The sequence below is a fragment of the Typopeltis vanoorti genome, chromosome 3 (genome assembly GCF_054136105.1).
Source record: "Typopeltis vanoorti isolate ZY-2024b chromosome 3, IOZ_Tvanoo_1.0, whole genome shotgun sequence".
In the NCBI taxonomy this organism is placed as follows: Eukaryota; Metazoa; Arthropoda; class Arachnida; order Uropygi; family Thelyphonidae; genus Typopeltis; species Typopeltis vanoorti.
Genome location: NC_143551.1, coordinates 162,091,931 through 162,116,038, shown reverse-complemented (window position 1 = coordinate 162,116,038; position 24,108 = coordinate 162,091,931). Strand labels below are relative to the sequence as shown.

Here is a 24,108-nt window from a genome sequence, read left to right as displayed (position 1 = left end):
AATACAGAAGAAATTATATAAAGAGTGGATATTGAGATGGGAATAATGAGAAGCTATCCCTGGAAGTTGTATAAAGTTGTATAAAATGTGGTGAAGAAGGATGTGAGGAGTAGATTTTTTACATGGAGAGTTGTTAGTGAGTAGATTCATTGCCTGACTGCTTTGATTGCAGGTAGTGTAAATAACTTCAAATCTCATTATGATAGACATGTTGCTGGTTGAGTGGGCCTCCCACAATGAGTCAGTTGACTCCATGGAACTTACCTAATAATGATAAAATTTTTGAAGTGTTACAAAAATAAAAGAAATTAACTTCTTTCTCCTATCATGATGAAACATGGATTTTGTACAAATGTCAAGTTGAAAAGAACAATCAATGCAGTGGCACACCATTCATCATCTCTGAAATCAAAAAAATTTCAACAGGCACCACTTGTCAAAAAAAATTATGGCCACTGTCTTCTGGGACTGAAAAGGGATCCTACTTGTCTTTTTCTTCAGTGAGGAACCACAATTAATTCTAATGCGTATTGTGAAACACTGAAGAATCTCAGACGATTAAGTCAGGACACAACACGAGGAATGCAGTCATTAGGGGATCGTGCTTTTGCATGACAATGTGTGAGTTCACACACACACTGCTGCTCGAATTGTAGAGCAAATTCAGAAGTTTAAATGGAAACTTTTCACCACCAGCCCTACAGTCTTGACCTCATGCCCAGTGACTACCTCTTGTTCCTGCATATGAAACAGTGGCTCTCATCTCAGCAATTTGAAGAAAATGAAGAACTGAAGAACAACTCACTAGCAGCAGACTTTTTTGATGCAGGTATGAAGAGGCTAGTACCATAATACCAGAGATGCCTGGAAATCAGCAGCGACTATGTGGAAAGATAAAGTATGTACATAGTTATTTTATCCTATAATAAATCTTTTTTTTTTTTTCTTCTCTACCAGTTTTTTTTTTTTTTTTAATTCTTGACTGGATCTTACTTTCTGGATATGCCTCATAGATGAAATATTCTTCTTAATTCTTATGTTTAAGCTTATATGTTGTTTATTTTTTGGAAGGAGATGACAGTGTGGATGATAAAATTTTCAAATTGACATTATCAAGGAATAATACTCCAATAAAGATATGTGCATGCAGGTGCCACATGAGTAAGTGAGAATAAAGTGAAGAAACATTTTCCTGGTCTGGTGGTCAATTGGATAGCATACCTGCTCTCCAACCAACTAAAAAGCATGAGTTTGAATCCTAACATGGGTGTTGATGTTTATGAATGCGTTTAGATGTGAGATGAATTTCTTCATCAAATGTGAGTACCATTGCCCTGCTTATTGGAGACCTGGAGTGAAAAAAGTTCCATGTTTGGTTTCTTGAGAAAGGTTTCCAAATGTTAAAACTTTAGCCCACTCCATAAAGTCTTAAAACTGCATCATCTAGTGGTCTAGATTGGGGGCTGTTAATTGGCCATAGTAGGATAGATAACAGCTGCAGTTTTTATCTATGCAGATAACAGCTTCAGTAATTTGGCTAATTTCTATATTCTTAACACTGAAAGGGTTGAGGTTGAGGCAGAGACAGATTCAAGAAACACTCTTTCATATCTATATTTGCTTCTGTGGAGCAATGTTGTCTTCTGCCAATAGATTTATAGTGGGGTGTGCAAATCCTGAGTGGCTATATTAGTAGCATCAGATGTAGTTTTTGTTTAGTGATTCTAATGTTGACTGTCCTATCTGGTTCCATAGTCAACATCAGAATCACTGAACAAGGAGTACATCTGGTGCTACTTTTATAGCCACTCAGGACTTGCAAATTCCGCCATGAATCTGCTGAAAGAAGGCCACATTGCTCCATAGACGTAAACATAGATATGAAAGACTTAAATATGTTTCTGCCTTAATCCTTTCGCTGCTGAGAGTATAGAAGTCAGAAAAACTCTTGTACAATGTAAATTAAAAAAATTAATCTGTAAAACTTCACAATAATTTTTTCAATTCAAGGTTAGCCAAAATAATGACATATCAGTTACAATTCATTGAAACCTTGCTCAGTATTTTTATATAATACAAAACGTTCTGTACCACCTTCATCATGCTTTCAAAATTTAGCAATTATATGATATTTTTCGAAATAGGGGGTAGACACATATAGGGCACCCAACATTTGTCATACATGTATCTGCTTTTTCTCTTTCTTCTTTTCATTATGAAGTGTTTGGACACACACACATTGCAATACTTTTTTTGGAGCAGGGGATCAGTCAGAATTGTCTCCCTTTCAGTCTTGGGTAGGGTGTTGATCACCAGATGATGCACATCCTGTTTTAGTGGTTTCTTTTAGCATGTGGAAGATTTGAAAAAATTCTCTTATGAGAGTTAGTCAAAAATCTCCAGATGTTATGTTTTTCTTTGTACTTTGTACACTGTCTAAGAATTTATCACTATTATGTGCCAGAGGTGAAAAGAACTTTCTGTACCACGTTGTCCTCACACAAACAATCAGCAGAACTACTCATCAGGTCTGACCTGTCAGTTGCTCTTATTATTCTTATGGTATTTGATTACACAGTGTGGCTTCATTATTCACTGATTGTCTGTCTCTCTTTTCTGATGATTTCATGCAGTTTTTATGACTTATGTTCAACATGCACACTGTCCACTATTTTTGCTATCCCTGGGAAGAACTGCCCATGTGACATCAGTCAGGAGATTTCTTCTGCCATGGGCAGAATGTAAATATTGTCTTCGAGATTACAGATGAAGACAAAAAAGTGCTTGAGTTTAACTGAATTATATTCATAATAGATGCCTCTACATGCCTGCAAAATTCAAACATGTTTAGAAGTTTTTTTTTCTTTTAAGGTTACACGGTGATCAGCATTCATATTTATGAATTTAGGGACACAAAACACACGTGTTGAAAAGATTATCAGTAAAATAATCTGTAAAATAATCTTTTCAACATATGTGTTTTGTGTCCCTAAATTCATAAATATGAATGTTTAGAAGTTGTTTCATTAGAGATTTTATCAATGCAGAAGTGCAATCAAGAATACTGAAGCTCAGCAAAAACACCTTTTAAACTGCTTAGATAACTCGAGTTTGTCAGCAAAAAGGTTAAAAGACTATCTTAGCCTCAGAAAATTTGGAAACATAAACTGCTTTACATCTGGGTATTGCTCATCTTCAGATCATTAGCCCAAAGGCCAAGAGTACCTAATCAACAAATTTTAGGACTTTAGGCCTTGCTTTGTTTCTTCACTTCAGTTACTTACTCATGTAGTTCCTGTGTACCACATCTGTGTACTGTTGCTTTTTTAATTATTCCTTGATATGATGACAGTTTGACTTTTTGCAAAATATAGTAATTAATTTAGTTATCATTACTGTTATACAGGCATTTCCATGGGATATGAAAAATCATTATGAGTCAGAATTAATACTGTCATCTGTTTAATAAAAATACTAGTATAAGAAGCATAATATATTAAAATTATTAAACTAATGATTCATTTCAATAAATTTCGTGCAATATTTCTATAATTGCATAATGAATTCTATACAATATTTTAAGCCTGCTCACATACAAAACTTTTTTAATTTGATAATCATTGTAATTCTTTTAGTGAGGTCTTATTGCAATTAATGATAACTGAATATAAAAAGTTTATTAAAACCATTTAAGCTGGTTATGAGTTTTTCACTTAAAGTGTCTCACAATAAAAATTCAATTTATTTAGAACCACGAGAGCCAGCTTTGATTACTCAGACTAGCTTGTTCATACAGAATGAAATCCCTTATTGCATTGAGGATTCACTTCCAGCCCTTAAAGAAAGTCTGAAAGTTTCATTTTTAGAAATATTAAAATCTCCACCTAGGTAAGAAAACTTTTATTTCAAATGAGAATATAACTTCTTAACTTTTAATAGTTAATCTGTGAATGTAGATACCAATTGCTTTCTACTGTAACAGTAACCTGAATTGATTTGATGTTCATATTTTGATATACATGAAGATACTAAATGAATTACCTTTGAAAAAGGAAACAGATAATCTTTGTGATTTAAGCATTCAGTATATCAAAAACACATAAGTAGAACAATGATAGAAGTTTTTTCACTTGGCTACGCTAACAATTATATATTTGGTTTAATCCATTATCCAAGTGTAAGCAAACAAAGTTTGCACCTGAAATATTTTCAGGACTTGGGCAACTCATGCTAAAGGTGGAGTAATTTCTGATCACTTGCCTTAGTATCTCCCATAATGTAAAGCACATCTCCTTGTGGACATGTATAATGCTATGCATTAAGGGAAGGGCCACTACCCTGACCAGTTTGACCTTTATTGAGGTCTCATCAGTGGGAGCCAGACCCAGAGGTGGTGATACTAAGGTGGATGTAATGCAGAAGTCATATCACCATATATCAGTTGCCAAAAGATGTCAATACCCCTTTACCACGTGTATATGATGATGATGTTTTACTTATGTTTGGTTTAATCCTTTATCCAAGTGTAAGCAAACAAACAACAAACTTTGCGCCTGAAGTATTTTCAGGACTAGAGCAAGTCATGGTAAAGGTGGAGTTTGTTTTGATCACTTGCCTTAGTATCTCCCATAATGCAAAGCACATCTCCTTGCAGACATGTATAATGCTAGTTGTTAAGGATAGGACCACTACCCAGACTGGTTTCACCCTTTATGTGACCAAAGGACCGTCCAATTCAGCATTGTTCCACTCAGTCACAGGCTCACCCTGTCACCGAGAGGCACTTCTCAGTGTTAGCTCTACCCAGTGGCAGGCTCACCCCACCACCAGACAGAGCCATAATCTTAGTGGTTTAATCAGAAGTGGTCTCTCAAGGAAAGGGACCACTTCTGTGCAAAAGCACATCAGTGGGAGCCAGACCCAGAGGTGGTGATACTAAGGTGGAAGTAATGCAGAAGTCATATCACCATATACCAGTTGCCAAAAGGTGTCAACACCTTATTATTAAAATACTCTGGATTAGAGATAGTTGATGGAAGTTATTTCACTTGGCTATACTACCAGTTATATATTTGGTTTAATCCTTTATCCAAGTGTAAGCAAACAAAGTTTGTGCCTGAAGTATTTTCAGGACTGGGGAAACTTGTGGTAAAGGGGTGTTGACACCTTTTGGCAACTGTTATATGGTGATATGACTTCTGCATTACTCTTCCACCTTAGGATCACCACCTCTGGGTCTGGATCCCATTGATGAGCTCTCAATAAAGGTTGAAACCGGTCTGGGTAGTGGCCCTTCTCTTAATGCATTATACATTTCTGCAAGGTGATGTGCTTTGCATTATGGGAGATACTAAGGCAAGTGATCAGAACTTATACCATATTTATCATGAGTTGTCCCAGTCCTGAAAATACTTCAAGTGCAAACTTTGTTTGCTTACACTTGGATAAAGGATTAAGCCAAATATATAATTGGTAGCATATCCAAGTAAAAAATTTCCATCAACTATCTCTAATCCAGAAAATTTTAATAATATGGTGTTTATTATTAAAATTCTCTGGTGATATGACTTCTGCGTTACTTCCACCTTAGTATCACCACCTCTGGGTCTGGCTCCCACTGACGCGACCTCAATAAAGGTTGAAACCGGTTGGAAGCTTGGGTGATGAATGGCAATGCTGTAGCCAATGAAGTTTTAACTGAGGCTCGGCTGTTGCTGTCACCCAGGTCCTGGGGGGGGGGTAATGCTGTAGCTCATGAAGTTAACTGAGGCACAGCTATTGCTGTTACCCCCTCAGATGACATATGAGCAAATGAGCGGCTCTGCTCGGTGGTGGGGTGAGCCCACCACTTAAGAGTTTTTCTCAGTGGCAGGGTGAGCCTGTTACTGAGGGGAACAATGCTAAGTTTTTGGAGTTTGACCTGTACTTGAACATTCAATGAAAGTCGAAACGGTCACTACCTAGACCGTTTCGACCTTTTCGACCTTGCAGACATGTAGTATTATACATGTCTGCAAGGAGATGTGCTTTGCAATATGGGAGATACTAAGGCAAGTGATCAGAACTTATTCCACCTTTATCGTGAGTTGCCCCAGTCCTGAAAATACTTCAGGCACAAACTTTGTTTGCTTACACTTGGATAAAGGATTAAACCAAACATGGAACATCATCATATGAGAGTTAAATAACACCCATGTCCTACCTTTCACCGTAGACAAACTTCTGACCTTACTTTTGATTAATGGTGATTCTTTGCAATCCTGGCAGAGGAAGGTGTCCATATCTTCACTGAAAGTGGCAAATGAAATATGGAAATAAATAATATGGAATAAACAAAGCTGGCATGATGGGAAGTCTGTTGAATATAGACCAGTTTGTATAACTGCAGTTGTAGTCAAGGTGTTGGAGAGATTGATTAGGAATAGAATACAAGATTGAGTTGATAGACAGTATTCTTTATTATGGTCAGCATGGATTTGTAAAGAGTTGGTCTTGTTTTTACCAATTTACTTGCATTTTATTGACCCGATAGGTGGCACCTGTGAATAAGTTTCGTTAAACTTGTGCTCCTGAATTTTATCATAATTGCAAGTATCTCTTTTGTGCAAAATAACCAGTAAATGGAATACAGAGGATACTAAGGAGCCAGTTACTTCTACACAACTCGTAAGTACCCTTAGTCCTTCATATCAGTTATTTTTCAATTAAAAAAACAGCTACGTGAAAGCACCTGATATGCCTACCATGCTAAGTAAAGATGGTGGCAACAAAGGCCAACAATGAAAGATTACTTCTAGTCCTGTTAGCGTAGCGCAGCCAATAGCCAACAAACCGAAAGACCATATGAAATGCTGCAGTTGCAAAGCTGAAGTTACCGAAAGAGAAAAAGGTATATCGTGCAATTTCTGTTGCAACTGGCTACATACTTCCTGCGTGAAAATAGATGAATTGGCACTCAAGCTTTTTATTGAACTGAACCAGCCTTTTTTCTGTTTGATGTGCCTTCCTTCTGTCAAACGAGTTGAAAATCTTGAACAACACCTTAATAACACAATCAATACTTTCTCATCCAAAATCCAAAAGTTGGAAGCAAAGCTTGAGATACTTGACGACCAGCGGCTGATTGCAAGTGCATCTGTACCCGCTAATGAACTCCATGATTTAATTGCATCGATGGTACATGGGGCTGAAAACAGGAGACTCAACGGCGTTCTTCTGAACTTTCTGGCAGAAAACAGTAAATCTTTAAAGGAAGAAGTTAGCAACCTAGCAGGTGAATGCAACTTCGATCCCAGGTACATCATCAAATGTCATCACTTTGGTCCCATAAACAAAAGAAAGGACGGAACGAACTTTCCACGTCTCATGAAAGTGATCTGTGATACACCGACAAACACTTCCAAATTAATAACGGCGATAAATAGCAAGCTAAATGACAGTTTCCCCCAATTGCGTGTACGTGCTCGACCTGACTTAACCTTTGAACAAAGGGAACAAAAACTCCAACTCTGAAGACAGAAGAAAAATGCCAAAATGGAGAAAACAGCTGGAGAAAACTACAAACAAACCAAACTAGTGCAAAAACCAAGTGATACCACTAGTAGCCACCAACGAGACAGGTATGCAGGCACTTCATAGGAAATGTGCAAGATCCTTGCAGTCAAAGCCATTCCCCACAGATCTTTGCATATCCACTACACCAACATCTGTGGTCTCAACTCCAACCTTAATTGCGTTCGCTATCATCTACAGTCAACCAAGCCCCACCTACTCTTCTTAACAGAAACTCAAATTTCGCCTTTTCCCGGCACCATTCATCTCAACCATCCAAACTATTCACTATTTAACTCCTTTCGACCCAAGGGTGGTATGCGCGCATATATCTGCTCTGACTTACCCTGCCAGAGAGCACCTAACCTAGAATCGTCCAACTTTGATCTTCTTTGGCTAAAAATAACCCTCCCCCACTCAGTAAAATTCATCTGCTGTCTCTATCACTCTTCCAGTACCACCAACCACTCTGAGCTCTTTAATCTCCTCTCCTCAAAAGTTGATTTCTTCCAGTCCCACTATCCTAATAGTGAAATCATCCTCCTAGGTGATTTTAATATACATAACACGAACTGGCTTTCATCTTCCAGTTGTACAGATCCTGCAGGCAGAGATGGCAAAATATTTGCCATCACCAACGACCTTACACAAATAGTTCACAAGCCGATTAGAATATCAGATAACCCAAATCATTCCCCAAATTCCTTAGATCTCTTTCTTACCAATGACCCTTCCAAATATACACTGAATGTAGTGAGTCTCCCCCCCCCCCGGGTAATTCTGACCACAACCTAGTGATCATCTCCTGCCCCATGCAACAACGCTTACACAGTCACACCTGCACAAGAGTAGTCTTGCATTATAACAGTGCCAAATGGGACAGCCTCCGAGACTACTATGCTTCATTCCCATGGTTGGACTATTGTTTGCAGTCTTCCAATCCAAACATATGCACCAAACACATCACCAAAGTAATCCTCACTGGCATGATAACATACATTCCCCACACCACACTGAACTGCCATCCCCAATCCAAACTCTGGTTCTCCAAAAGATGTGCCAAGGCTGTACTAATGTAAAACCAGGCATACCACAACTGGCTCAAATTAAGAACTCCATCCTCCTTCAGTGCCTATACTGAAACCCGAAACAGATGCAAAAAAAATTATCAATGATTCCAAAACAGAATTTGAACAGGCAGAAAGCAGGAAACTTGCAGCCTGTCCTAGCAGCAGCCATACCTTTTGGTCTCTAGCCAAAGCAATTGGTTGCAACTTTTGTCCTACACTACTCCCACCCCTATTATACCCAGATGCCTCAATTGCAACATCACCCATAGAAAAAGCTAATCTCCTGGCTTCACACTTTGCTTGCAATGCACGCATAACCGACAATGGCAAATGCCCGCCAGTTATTCTAACTGCCCAACATACATTGCCCCTGTATCCTTTTGCCAGAAAGAGATTATAAACCTGTTGTCAAAATTAGACACACAAAAAAAGTCCCTGACCCTGATGGCATTCCTCCAATTGTTCTGAAGGTCTGTGCAGCAGAACTGACTTCTATCCTATGCCATCTATACACACTATCTTACTCCACTGGTATATATCCCAAAGCCTGGAAATTGGCCTGTATTCAACCCATTCCTAAAAAGGGAGACAAATCACTGCCATCTAACTACTGCCCTATCTCACTCACTCACCTCAGTCCTAACTAAAGTGATGGAGAAAACCATCAATTCTCAACTACTACTCTACCTTGAAGGTACCCAGCTATTAAGCGACCACCATTACGGATTCTACTGATGCCGATCAACAGGTGACCTGCTTTCATATATCACCCATCTCTGGACATATACAATGGAAAAATTTGGCGAATCCAAGTAGTTGCACTCGATATCTCTAAAGACTTTGACCAGGTCTGGCACAAAGGCTTACTAAGCAAACTCTCATCATTTGGACTGTCTCAGGACTTTTGCATATGGATTGCCAGCTTCCTGTCTGGACGCACACTATGTGTATTGGTAGATGACTCCCTATCCTCCCACTATCCAAATAATGCTGGGGTCCTACAAGTTTCATTTCTCTCACCGACCTTCTTCCTTCTATACATCAATGACCTACTGCAGTTGACCTCCAACCCAATACACAGTTTTGCAGATGACAGCACATTGCACTCCTTCCTTTCATTTGATAAACCTTACCCTACACAACTCACTTCAACCCACAGAACATCAACCACAACTTCCCTTAACGCAGATCTCCAAAATATCCTCCGATGGGGCTCAGATAACCTCGTCAACTTCAATGCTAGTAAAACCCAGTTCTGTCTTATTTCCCACAAAAAAGAACCATTTTCCCACAGTATTATTTTTGATAACACTCAAATCCCCAGACAAGACGAAATTTCTCTTCTCGGAATTACCATGACATCAAGCCACTCCTGGCATAAACACATCACAACCATTGCATCCTCAGCTTCCAAAAAACTAGACTTTCTCTTTCGCCCAAAACGTTATTTCATTTCAGAACAGCTGTTAACCTTATACAAATCGCAAATCCGCCCAGCTATAGAATACTGTTCCCACATTTGGAGTGGGGCTCCTAACAGTCAAGCATTTTGAGGTTCCCTCAAAATGCTTGACTCGATACAGAGGAGAGTAATTAGACTGATAAATGATCCATCTCTTACCAACTCACTCCCCCCCACTTTTACATAGAATTTAGTCTCTGCAATTTGTATATTCTACAAATATTTTCATGGAAAATGCTCATCTGAAACAACATCAGTAATTCCCCCACTCTGTACTAAACCTGTTCGAACACATACAGCCACCTCCCAACATCCCTTCACAGTACACCTTGAAACCCACAGAACAAGTTTCTTTTCCTCTTCTTTCATCCCTGCTACTGCTGTACTGTGGAACAGTCTTCCCCATGAGGCATTTCCCAAGGAATACAATATACAGGCTTTCAAATCGAATGTTAATAAGTTCCTCCTTTCCTATTCCACTGCCTTGACCAGCCAACCTCTTGTATATGGGCCCAACATAAAAATAAATAATAAACAAAAAATTATGACTAGGTTAGATAAGGGAGAATCATATACAGTGATATTCTTGGACTTTGTAAAAGTGTTTGATAGATTATCACATAATAAGTTGGTATACAAGATGCAGACGATGAGAATAGATATATATTGGTTAAATGGATCGGATTGGTTAGATGGAGCTCTGAACTTGAGTTCACAGAGTATATGAAATAAGCAGTGACCACTTCCTTGTTAAAATAAAATTAAGATTACCACCTAAATGGCTACAAGTAACAAGAACAGAAAGAAAAATTGAAACATTTGTTTATAAAACTAGACTACTGAATGACACAAAGGTACAGTGGCTATATGAACAAAGAATTAACCAATATCTAGACAAAATAAAACAAAATGAAGAAATAGAAATAGAATGGCTTAATATAAAAACGATATTAAATGCAACAGCAAAAATGAAAGCTTAGGAAAGACCAAAAAATTCAATAAAAGAAAAAAACTGAAGATCTGGGATGATACAATGAAAGAAATAATCAAAAAGAAAAAAGAAGCCTATCACAAATGGATAAGTAAAATATTAGAAGATGAAATAAATTATAAAAGAATAAGAGCCATAGCTAAAAGAGAAGTCAGAAAAAGACACAGAGAATCATGGAACAAATTTGTTTCTAATTTAGAACATGATTTATATAAAATAAGACCCAATGTATATAAAATTTTGAAACACTTAAATGCAGATACCAAAGAAAACATAAAATTAAATACTGAATTGAAATTAGAAGAATTTCTAAATTACTACACAGAATTGTGGACAGACAAATATTTTAAAAAAGACAACTGGCAAACAATTAATGAAAATGAAATAACTAAAGAAGAATCAGAAATCAGCCTGAAAGAAACAAGAAACGGAAAATCACCTGAAGAAGATAAACTAGGTTCAGAACTATATAAATATGCAGGAACTAGATTCAAAGAAAGACTCTTATTATTTTTAAATAAAATTTATTCAACTGGTATCCCCCCCAATAGAATGGAAAAAAGCAATTGTGATTCCTATCTTTAACAAAGGTAATAGAGATGACCCTAAAAACTATAGAGGTATCAGTATACTAAATTCCTGTTACAAAATATATAGCAGAATCTTAAATAGCAAACTAATGAAATATTCCAAAAACTTTATTTTAGAAGTACAGAATGGATTTAGAAAAGGACGATCATGTATAGACCCAGCCTTTTGCCTAAAATTAATAATAGAGAAAAGAAGAGAATATAATTTAGAACCACATATTGCATTTATTGACTTTGAAAAAGCATTTGACAAAGTTAAAAGAAACATATTATTTAACATATTAAAAGAAAGACAAATACCAAATAATATCCTAAAAGCTACCACAAGTGTATATGAAAATAATCAAATACAAATAAGATTAAATCACGAGCTATCATATACGAGAGAGCTAAACCAAGAGGTCCGACAGGGATGTCCCCTCTCAGCAACTCTTTTTAATATCTACTTAAATGAAATAGTAATAAAATGGAATAAAAATTTACATCAAGGAATTAAACTTTCTCCTACAGTAAAGTTAAACACTCTCCTCTTTGCCGATGACCAAATAATAATTACAAATTCTGAAGATAAACTACAGAAAGTTATTTTAAATCTAAATGAGATATCCAAATATTATGGTATGGTATGATAATATCAACAGAAAAATCAGAAACTATGGCCTTTAAAGGACAAGATCCAGCAAGAACTAAACTAGTAATAGATAAGAAGATCTTAGAACAGGTGAATTCATTTAACTACCTAGGATGTACGATCACATATGAAAAATATATAAATGTAAAAATTGCAAAATATTTAAAAATAACAGGTGTAATTAACTCTATATTTAAACCAAACCTAGCTCAAAAACAAACCAGACTAAAAGTATACAATACATTAGCCCTACCAGTCTTAATGTATGGAAGCAAAATCTGGACAATAAAACAAAAAGACAAACAAAGATTAACAACAGCAGAAAGTTTATGAGAAAAACTACAAAGTATACCCTATTTGATCACAAAAGAAATGAAGAAATTATGAAAGAATTAAACCAAGAACCAGTAATGGAAAAAATTAAAAAATATAAACATAAATGGATGGAACACATTCAAAGAATGAAAACAGAAAGATTACCAAAACAAGCCTTAAAATACAAGCCATTAGGAAAAGACAAGCAGGACGTCCTCTTAAACGATTCAACAATGACTTCTAAGGCCGGAACATGCCATGCTAGGCCTAAATCCTTGATATGCATGATGATGATGATGACAACCTGCAGACGATGGGAATAGATATATATTGGTTAGATGGAGCTCTGAACAATATCAGAAAGTTGTGTATGGAGGAGCAGTATCTCAAAAAAAAAAAAAAAAAAAAATGAATTGAAGGGTTTTGTTCTTGGGCTCTTACTGTTTAACTTGTGTGTAAATGTTTATATCATGTGGACTGACTGGGGATCTTCAGTTGTTTGCTGATGATGCAAAGTCGGGGAGAATTATAAGTAACATCGCTGATATTAATTTCCTTCACGAAGATTTGAATAGACTTTTGACTTGGACAAAGGAGCTGGATTCCATAGCCTTAGTTTTAATATTAATAAGTGCAAGGGGTTGCATTTTCGAGTGCAATAATATAAGACTATACTATATTGATGCTGCTGTACTGCAGGAAGTAAATGAGATTTGGGAGTGATGGTTGTGTTATATATTTATTTCTATGACTTATACTTATTTAGTTTGTTACTTGATAAAATCCTTTCTTATTTAAAACCTTATTGAATTAAAATCCTACCAGATGCTCATTTGTTACGTCTTTGCTTTCTCTATATTTTACTGCTTTATATCTTCCAATAGTATCTCTCTATTGCTATTTTACTTCTTCAGATATAAGGCCATAGTATTCAACACAAAATACGAGGCTAATCTTCTTGAATGGCAGTCACTCTCAAGTAGAGTAATGTGGGCAAATATGAGAATGGGGAACTGGACAATGAGACTTATTTGTGCCTATGGTCCCACAGAAGGTTCTACTAAGGTAGAAGTGGAGAAATTTTTTGAGGCTTTAGAAAAAGCAACTGACACAATGAAAAATGAAAAGTTGGTCCTTGTTGGAGATCTAAATAGCAGAGTAGGAAATGATTGTGAGACATACAAAAATATTTTGGGAAAATTTGGAGAAAAGAGCAAAGCTAATAATAATGGCAAATATCTGTTGGATTTCTGCTCAGGACATGGACTGGTTATTACTAACACCATGTTCCAACATAAAAATGTGCACAAATTCACATGGAGAGAAGAGGCAAGGAATAAGAAAAGTCTCATTGACTATGTTATTGTTGATAGTGATGTTTTCTCCCTGGTGCAGGACACCAGGGTGTACAGAGGATTTGAAATTGGAAGTGATCACTATTTAGTCTTGAGCAGGATAAAATTGAATTTCATATTGAAAAGAATAACATATAAGAAAGTTTTAAAGCGAATAAAAGTTGAGCAGCTCTCAGATGTGAGCTGTAGACTAAAATATACAAAGATTATTGAAGGAAAAATGAAAGAGTTTGAGAACAGGAATCAAACCTTGGAGATTCAGTGGCAAACTCTGAAGAAAACATTGATTGATTCTGCCAGAGAGGCATGTGGTGAGGTTGTTTGTAAGGATAAAAAAATCAGAACTCCTTGGTGGACACAGGAGGTTAAAGAGGCAGTGAAGGAAAAGAAGAAAGCATACCAAAAGTTCCTGTCAAATAAGTCAGCTTGTGCTCTTAGAGAATATAGAGACAAATGCAAGAATGCTAAACACTCTGTAAAACTAGCTAAACAAAAGTCATGGGAGGACTTTGGCTAGAATATGGAAAATAAATATCAAGAAGGTGGCAAAATATTCTGGAGGTTGTTGAAGAAGCTTAAGAATGGAGGAAAGAGTGCTATAAAAGGAATTAGAGATGATAAAGGTGACATGAAAACGGGAGAAAAAGATATCCTTGAAGTATGGAGTAATTACTTTGAAAAACTTCTAAACGAAACAAGCAGTGATGACAGCACAGTGCTAAAGAACACTGACCAGGCATGCAGTCAGGAATACATATCCATACTTGAAGTAGAAAAAGCCATCAAAGGCTTGAAATGTGGAAAGGCAGCAGGAGTAGATGATATTCGACCAGAAATGCTGAAGTATGGTAGTATAAGAGTCTTACAGTGGCTGCACTGCATAGTTCAGAAAGCTTGGACAGAGGGACGAATTCCCGATGATTGGAGTAGAGCTCTCATAGTACCCATATATAAAAAGGGAAATAAAACTGCATGTGAGAATTACAGAGGTATTTCCCTACTGAGTGTTCCTGGCAAGATCTATGCAAGTATACTTGAGAAACGGTTGAGAAGAATTGTGGAAGAAAAGCTTGGTGAAGAACAAGCTGGATTCAGGCCAAATAGAGGCTGTCAGGATCAGATCTTCACTTTACGACAAATAGTCGAGAAAGCATGGGAATATAACAAAGATCTGTATTTAAGTTTTGTCGATCTGGAAAAGGCATATGACAAGGTGCCAAGAGAGAAGCTATTCAATACGCTGCAGTTATATGGTGTCAATGGGACATTATATCAAGCAATACTTAGTCTTTATTTGAGTTGCAAGTCAGCAGTTAGAATTGAAGGAAGTACAGGAAGATGGTTTAATGTTAAATCTGGTGTGAGACAAGGATGTACATTATCCCCTCTGTTATTCATTATCTATATGGATCACATTATGAAGGAAAGTGGTATTAAACATGATATCAAAATTGGAGATGTTAATGTCAGCTCTTTGCTTTATGCGGATGATGTTATACTTCTAAATAAATCCGCTACAAGTCTGCAAGATTCTCTGACTAAATTGAATAGCTCTTGTAATAGATATGGTATGAAGGTCAGCAATAAAAAGACAAAGACAATGAAAATAGGCAGAATCATTGAAAATGTCAACTGTGTTGTGAATGGAGAACCTGTGGAACAAGTAAAACATTTCAGCTATTTAGGCACGATTTTTACTGAAGATGGTAAATTAAATATAGAAATAGACAACGGAATCAGCAAAGCTGGTATGGTGGGAAGTCAATTGAATAAATTCATATGGAATAAGAGAGAAATTAGTCGGAACACTAAATTAGCTGTATACAAGACAGTGTTCAAACCAGTTTTAACTTATGGATCTGAGAGCTGGGTCAGAAGTAAAACACTTGACCAAAGACTAGAGACTGCAGATATGAGAGTCCTGAGAAAGATTATAGGCGTGAACAGATGGCATCAATGGCAGTATCATATTAAAAACGAGGATATTAGGAAAGAACTTGACATTGTCAGCATCCAGGAATGCGTTAGCAGAGCTAATCTCAGATGGTATGGTCACTTAAATAGAATGGGAGAGGAAAGATTAGCAAAACAAGTGTTCTCTGCCAGGTTGGCAGCAAAACGACCCAGAGGAAGACCAAGATATAGGTGGATTGATACGGTACAAAGTGCTTTAGTCGATAGAAATATAAGATCTGATAATGAAAATATTGGAGTCTTGACAAGTAACAGACTGATTTGGAGGAGAATTGTAGATAGGAAATTAATAATGATGTAATTTTTTTCATGTAGTACTATCATATCCTGTACACCCCTTGAGGGTACATGGCAGGAATTTGATGATGATGATGATGAGATATAAGGCCTAATATGCTTACATCTAGGATTGTTTCCTCTTTGGATACTGGCAAATTTTTATTATGCTGCCCCAGCCAGTATCCTATAGTAGAAAAGGTTCCTACTCAGGGAGACAATACTAGACTCTTAGCCGTTTTTACACAATACTCTACTTTAATGCTGCCGTATAGATTCAGACTGCAGTAATGACCAAAATCTATAATTATATTTACTTTCTAAATCCTTCCCGCCAAAATAGGTTCCATTTTTATAAGTGGTTGTTTGGAATCGTAATCAGGCATGACTCAGGTTCAGGTAAATATGACAAGTTTATTGGAATATTTAAACAGAATACAAAATTCATACACTCAATTATGACTCAATACTAAATGAAACTCGAGTTAAGAGGTTAACATATTCTAAATTAATTAAAGGTCATAAAGCATGCGAAACACAATAACTGCATATTGGGATAGATGGCAAATGATATGAAGTTAATCTAAAATTCCCTTCTGTAATGCTATTCATTAAGATAATATAAACAAACATTCTAATTAAGTTTAAGGGAGATGGTAAATCCTGTATTATTCTATAGCCGGGTACGAAACTCAGATCGAAATCTGTCGAAATCCTAGAGTTTCATGCCAAAAAAACTATCGGCGAGCCCAAGTGTAAGTAATCGCTTGGGTAGTACAACACCAGGGCAACTCGGAGCAAAGGTGGAGCAAGATCCATCACTATCCTTAATATTCTCTCATAATGTAAAACGCAGCTCCTAGGAGATGTATTACTGTTTTACATTATGAGAAGAGGTCACTACCCAGACCGGTTTCAACCCTTTTTGAGGTCTCATCAGTGAGTAGGTAGACCTGAAATATCAAGGTTTTAAGTGAACTCTAGGATTTTGATCCGAGTTTCGTACTCGGCTATAGAATAATACGGGATTTACCATCTCCCTTAAACTTAACTTATGTCGCCGGTAAAATAGCCTTTTGGCTTGTTATCGTAGTAATAACAATATATAAGTACACCAGTTTAGCAATTGTTAGTAGAGGTATATGTAAGTTCGGTTCACTTAAAACTTTGATATTCCAGGTCTACCTACTCACTGATGAGACTCAAAAAGGGTTGAAAAACCGGTCTGGGTAGTGACCTCTTCTCATAATGTAAAACAGTAATACATCTCCTAGGAGCTGCGTTTTACATTATAAGAGAATATTAAGGATAGTGACGGAGCTTGCTCCACCTTTGCTCTGAGTTGCCTGGTGTTGTGCTACCCGAGTGATTACTTACACTTGGGCTCGCCGATAGTTTTTTCAGCATGAAACTCTAGGATTTCGATCCGAGTTTCGTACCCGGCTATAGAATAATACGGGATTTACCATCTCCCTTAAACTTAACTTATGTTGCCAGTAAAATAGCCTTTTGGCTTGTTAAACATTCTAATGTTACTCAGTTACTAAAATCCACGATTTTGATCTCATTAATCCTATCACATACAAATTACAAAAGATCTCTTCCAAACAATTCTTCTTACTCTCTCAAAGGAGGTTAACTTTCTAATTAGAGACTGTCCACAGAGTTCTTTAGAATACTGTTCTTAATTCACATTCGCAAACAATCTTCTCTCTTCTAATGAATTTTATATACAAAATAGAGTAATTTTACCTTACCGAACTTTTTCTGCGTCTTTCAGCACCACGTGCATGTCTGGTTACTTCTTGTCTATTGGCTGTCCATATGCCAATGTAGGGGTTTCTTCATTATTTCTGCCGAAAACGGACTAAAATCTTTGCGTTTCAGGAACCACTCGATGGGACTTCTCAGCGATGGCTTGATTCTGCTAGGACTGGAAATTTTTTACTTTCAGCTCTGCGTAGAATCCTTCTCCATTTTCAAGAAGGCCTACTGTCCGACATTTTATCTTAGCACAGATGCTTCATCTCCCCCCCCCCTTTACACGAACTCCTGCTAACTTCCGAGCCACCAAACAGGAAAACGATATGACGAGAGATTCCCGATATGGCGCTCGTCCCCTTATATTCTTCAATAGAGCACCCTCTTTTTCGAAGTCCCCTTTGCACACTACCCATCTCTTTTCTCCCCTTGGGCTCATCCCTTGCTCTCCCAATGCAGTTATGCTCTTGCATTCCCAGAATTCACGTCAAAGTACGTTCCATGTATGCTACTGCTGCCAGTGTTACGCTGTACACGTGTAGTTTTATACCTTCCAAGAATTATTATTTAGTAACTATTTGATGACTCACAGTTATTTTTACACAGCTTAAGTGAGGCTTAAATTAAATCAGATTATCCCTCTTTTAAGACATACTCTAAATAAAATCTTAATATGATCACAATAGCTTAAATATATGGTACATGAAATAAAGAATACAAATTTTATACATAAAAAGAATGGAAGTTTCACTTTAAATTTCAGCTGATGTGCAGGTATTTCTCTTTGTTGGTAAGTTTAATATGTTGGATTCTGAATGAATGATTTCTTTGCAAGATTCCTTCATTCAGGATCTAACAGTTGACAGTAGACTGAGGTTTAGAGAGCATATTGCAAGTGTTATATAGACTGCACATCATTGTGTTAACATGATAAGAATTACTCTAACATGTAGGTATAAGGAGGCAGTTGTGCCACTATATACCACACTTGGATTTGATTACCTGGCTTTCAGTGTGATATAGAAATATAGGAGAGGATTCAGAGAAGAGTGACTAAGACATTATCAGAACTATGAAATGTTGGCTATGAAGAGATGCTGAAGGAATGTGGATTGTAGAGTTTCGTGGGGAGGAAAAGAGGTGATAGAGACGTTTAAGTTAGTGAGGGGATGTTATCAGATTAATTCAGAGGGGATTATAAAAAGAGAAAGTGAGGGGAGAAGAACCAGAAGCCATCCCTGGAAGTTGTGTAAAAGTGTGGTGAAGAGGAGAATGAAGAATTCTGAGTGAATGGAATGTATTACTGAAATATGTTGCTAAAGCAAGGAGTGTTAAGGATTTTAAGATTCAGTATGATAGATTTTTTGCCAGTTGAATGAGCCTCTCACAGTGAGTCTGCCAACTCCATGGAGGGTATAATAATAATAATAAATTTATATGAAATTAGCCAAAACACCAAATTATTGGTAATGTTCAAACCAATTATCTTAATGATAAAACCTTTGATCATAGAGAGACCTTTTATATGACAGTTATTAGAGAAATTGGGGAGGTGAACAAAATGATATTCAATGGCAGAATCATAAAATCAAATATGATTTTATTAACATTTAATATACCATAGAAAAAATACCCAAGCAATACAAAAAATGATATTAGGAAATACTTTATTTAATACAACAGTGCGATTGCTTGTTCATAAGTTCATTCTAATCTGGAATACACGCATGTAATGACATTGTCATCATATCTAGTATGCTATTCAGCATGTTTCTTTCTTTTGTTTTCAATTGGTTCATGGTTGAAAATTTAGTATTTTTAACATCATTTCTCTCAAGGAGGGTGTGTGCATAGAGGAGTGAGGAGTAGGTTCTTTGCATGGAGAGTAGTTGGTAAATGGAATGCATTGCCTGAGTGTGTTGCTAATGTAAACACGTTGAATCAGTTTTAGGTACGGTTGAATGAGCATTGTGTGCGATAGTGTGTATCTCCCATGATGAAGCTCTGACTCCATGGAGGTGAGATGTTAATAATAATAAAAATAAAATGATCCATTTTGAGGGTGAATTTTACAAGGCTGATTAAAATGTTATATTTGTCACATACTTGAAAAATGTTGCGCTCGATAATCTCCTTTGTGAAAAATACACTGATAATTCATAACCAACTTCAGTCTGACAGTTAAATTAGTGGACAAAAGCTGGTTGTTCAGCACCAAAGAAGACAAAGTTGTTTCCACCAGCAGGAAAGGTCATGATTAGAGTTTCGTCTGTGTTGGTGAGATGATTCTCGAGATTCTTTTATTACCAGTTATCTCAGCTCCAGTAGTGGAGCATCTCGCGATATTTGCAAGACCGGATTTGGCCCTTCACGGATTTTATGTATGAAAGCGAGAGGGCTCTAGTGAAGGTAAAATACTGGGCAATTAGAGGTGATCTAAAGCAGTGTTTTTCAAACTTTTCTGGCTGTGACCCACTTGAAGAAAGCATATAACTCAGTGGCTCTCTCTCTCTCCCCATACTCCACCCTTTATTAATGTCACAGTTTACCACCAGAGGTGAGTCTTCATATGCTGCATCTAAGTGCAAAATTGGAGAGTAGATGTCATAACATACACAACCTTTAATGTAGTTCAGCCGAAATTAGGATTTCTCATCCCATTTCTCAGTCTGCCATAGCGACACATGCTGACTGATTTTATGTACCATACATTCTCATGTTGAGATATACAGCATATAGCAAAATATTATGCATATTATTATTATTATACTGAAGTTAATGAATTATGTAAATAGGAATTTTAATATATCTTATTTTCAACTGTATCTGAAAATTTAAAATTAAGATAAAACTCATACTGTATTTATTTATCAATAAAATTCTCTCATGCCCACACAGAAAATCATGTGGTCCACTTTTGGGCTGTGGACTACACTTTGAGTAATGCTGATGAAAAGCATTTTACTTTTTTGTATGCCCCCCCCCCCCCGTTCTTTGACTGTCCCTTAGGACTGATTGACCCTCCTAGTGAAAGATTAAGTATATATTTTATGACTGTAGATCTGAGTGTTCACAGGCCGGTTTGCCTGTTCTAAGGGACAAAAAAAAACAAGTTTCTGGGTGAAAAACTGTCTACTTCCGTAAGACTGGGTAACTTGCCTTTAGTTCAAAACAGACCAGATAAAGGTTCCTCACGTTATAGACAGGAATTGAACCCAGGTTTTCCGACCTAAGGATTTTGTACCAGCTAAGCTATCGAGGATAATAAAAAAGCATTATGGTCATGTAAACAAGAGACCATGTGCTATATGCTTCAGAAACTTGGCCACTCAAGAAGACAGAGGTACAAAAACTGGAAGCTTTTGAGATGAAATGTCACAGAAAAATAAATAAAACAAAATGGACAGAAAAGAAAACAAATGAAACTGTAAGACAAGACCTAAAACAGCGTTTCTCAACCTTTCTAAGCCCAAGGACAAGTAAAAGGCTTAAAACAATTCTACTGACAGCAGTCTGTAGAATTGTTTCTTACAGAGGCATAGCTGGGGTGGGGCAATCGGGGAGGCAATCCTCCCCGGGCAGCACTTTTTTTGGCTTTTAAGAAATCTTGCCATACTGTCTATAAAACAGCAACTGAGTGATAAAATAGACTTTGACAATGTCGTTGACGATTTTGCGAACAGAAAAGCAAGAAAAATAACATTTTAGAATGTTGCAATTAATGTTTTACTTCAAAAATAAACATAGTGTTTTAATTTATTTCCGTATACATCGTTTTGACTTTTTGTAATTTTTTTAAAAACCTATGTAGGAATTACCAACATTTCGGAAAAACTGTGCCATTTATGACATAACAAATCTAAAAGCATGTTTTGAATACAAAATAGAAACATAATTAATTAAATTGGAAGTAAACGATTAAAAGTATATCATCACTGAACAAAGTTAATTTTTATTAAACAAATAAATAATATGTTATAATTATGTTACTACTTACTTTTAATGAGATGGTTGAGCTTCTCAGCCTTTGCAGAGTTGCTGTATATCTGGCTCAATATTGGTCAATTTCAGTCGAAGATCGGCACACACACACTAAGACAATTTCTGTATTTTGTTTTTATTTGAAGGAGGGATGAAAATCCTTTCTCACAAAGATAGGTTGTAAAAAACTGCATGACAATTTTCAATGCTTCTTCAGATAATTTGGGAAATTCACTTGTCACTGAAGGCGAGATCCAAAATCGAGCCAAACCAAGATCACGGAATTGCATTTTAAGTCCACTGTCACTTGAAAGCTTAATTACTGGTCTTTTTTCGATAACGAAAAAGGTCATTCTCATCACTGCAAGCTTAAAATATATCATGCACCCACAGAAATTTCTTATAAAAGTTATTCAGAAAATATGTTTCAAAATTCTGTTTCAGAGTTTTGAGGTGGTTACAAGCCCTTTCCAGAAATTCAGAATCAACAAAAATATATAACTTTCCACTAAAAAGGATTCCAATGTTGGAAAAGGTGCAAATTGTCTGTCTTTTACATAATTAATCCATAAAAACCAGTTTTTTCTCGAATGCCTTTATTTTGTTGTAGGCATCAAGAACAGTTAAAGAATTTCCCTGGAGGGAGAGATTTAGTTCATTTAATTTCGATAAAAATGTTTGAAAGCTAGGATAGTGTTGATAACCATGCTTCGTCAACATGGAGTGATGCAAAATCAGAATTACGTTCATTTACAAATAATAAAACTTCGTGACTTAATTGAAATAACCTTGTTAGTACGAATTTCAGAATGAAGCAAAAATTGTATATATTCACTGCCCATTTCATCGCAGAGTATTGAAAATAACCTGTTATTTAATGGTCGAGCTTTAGTAAAATTAACTAGCTTTACAGCGTATAGCACAGTTTTAAATTCTGGTGGCATTCCTTTGGAGGCTAATGCTTCCCAATGTATGAAACAATGTACCCAATTCATATCCGGAGCTACTTCCTTGACCATAGAAACAACCCTATTATGCCTGCCTGTAAGAGTGCGAGCTCCATCCGAACAGAAGCCTATGCATTTTTCCCATTTGTGTATTATGTAATTATTAAGAGTGTGAAATATTTCTTCTCCAGTTGTTCAGGATGGCAAAGTTCTACAAAACTGAATATAATCATGAATGTTGTTATCATGTGCATATCTTACGTAGCATATTAACTAAGCATCATTTGTAACATCAGTAGTCTTGTCTATTTGTAATGCATAATAAGGGTTTTCTTAACTCTTTTGATTAACTGAGATTCCACATCACCTTCCATACATTAATTCTGCGACCGACAGTGTCATTTGAAAGAGGAATCAAATCAACATCTTTTAGTAGCTTGTTGTCAAATATAGTTTTTACCACATCTTTTATAGCTGGAAGTAGCAAATTTTCCCCGATAGAATGAGGTTTCCCTTTTTCACTATGCGCAAACTTAAGAGATAGGATGCTTCCAGTGCCTTGCTATTAATGGAACCCATGGCCGAAACTATATCTTTCCCATGATTTAATGTCTCTAAGCATCGCTGAAAAAATTCATTTGGCTTATTTTTCACATCATAATGTTTAATTTCTAAATGTCATCAGAGTTTCGCAGGTTTCATGCACTCGTTCAACAACACTTCACAACACAAAACACTGAGATTTCTGTTCACTTTCATCTCCACACCAAGTAAACTCGAATTCCAAAAAAACTTAAGAGATAGGATGTTTCCTATCTCTTATATATGAACTGTTATATTTCCTGTTGTAGTTTTTCTTTGAACTGCTTGTTTCTTCTACTTTAATAGTATCAGATTTACTCGTCATTACAACACCACATGTATCACAATTAGGGTTAGCATCACCTGTTTCATTTGTTCTTCTTTTTCAAGTCCTAGTTCTAAGCCACTCTTCCATTATTAAAAAACGTTTCCGAAAAATATATAAATATATAAATACTGGGGTTAACTCAGGACACACTTTTCCAAGTATCACTTAGCACTTCTGAAGATATACTGAGCCTTGGTTGAAGGAGGGAAACCTTCAGTAATAATCAATAAACAACAAGCAATTGGTTGAAATGTGGATAACACGTGTTCACTTCAAATCTGACAAAACGTCAAA

General features: G+C 36.3%; 1 protein-coding gene across 1 annotated transcript in view; it reads left to right on the top strand.

Annotated features, from left to right (window-relative positions):
* Positions 1 to 24,108, top strand: part of LOC150108712 (mitochondrial mRNA pseudouridine synthase RPUSD3-like) — a 216,560-nt gene that overhangs the window by 50,833 nt on the left and 141,619 nt on the right. Inside the window, exon 3 of the mRNA XM_090390945.1 lies at positions 3,750 to 3,888. Coding sequence (XP_090247071.1) covers positions 3,750 to 3,888 — 139 coding nt within the window. The remainder of the gene's footprint in view (positions 1 to 3,749; positions 3,889 to 24,108) is intronic.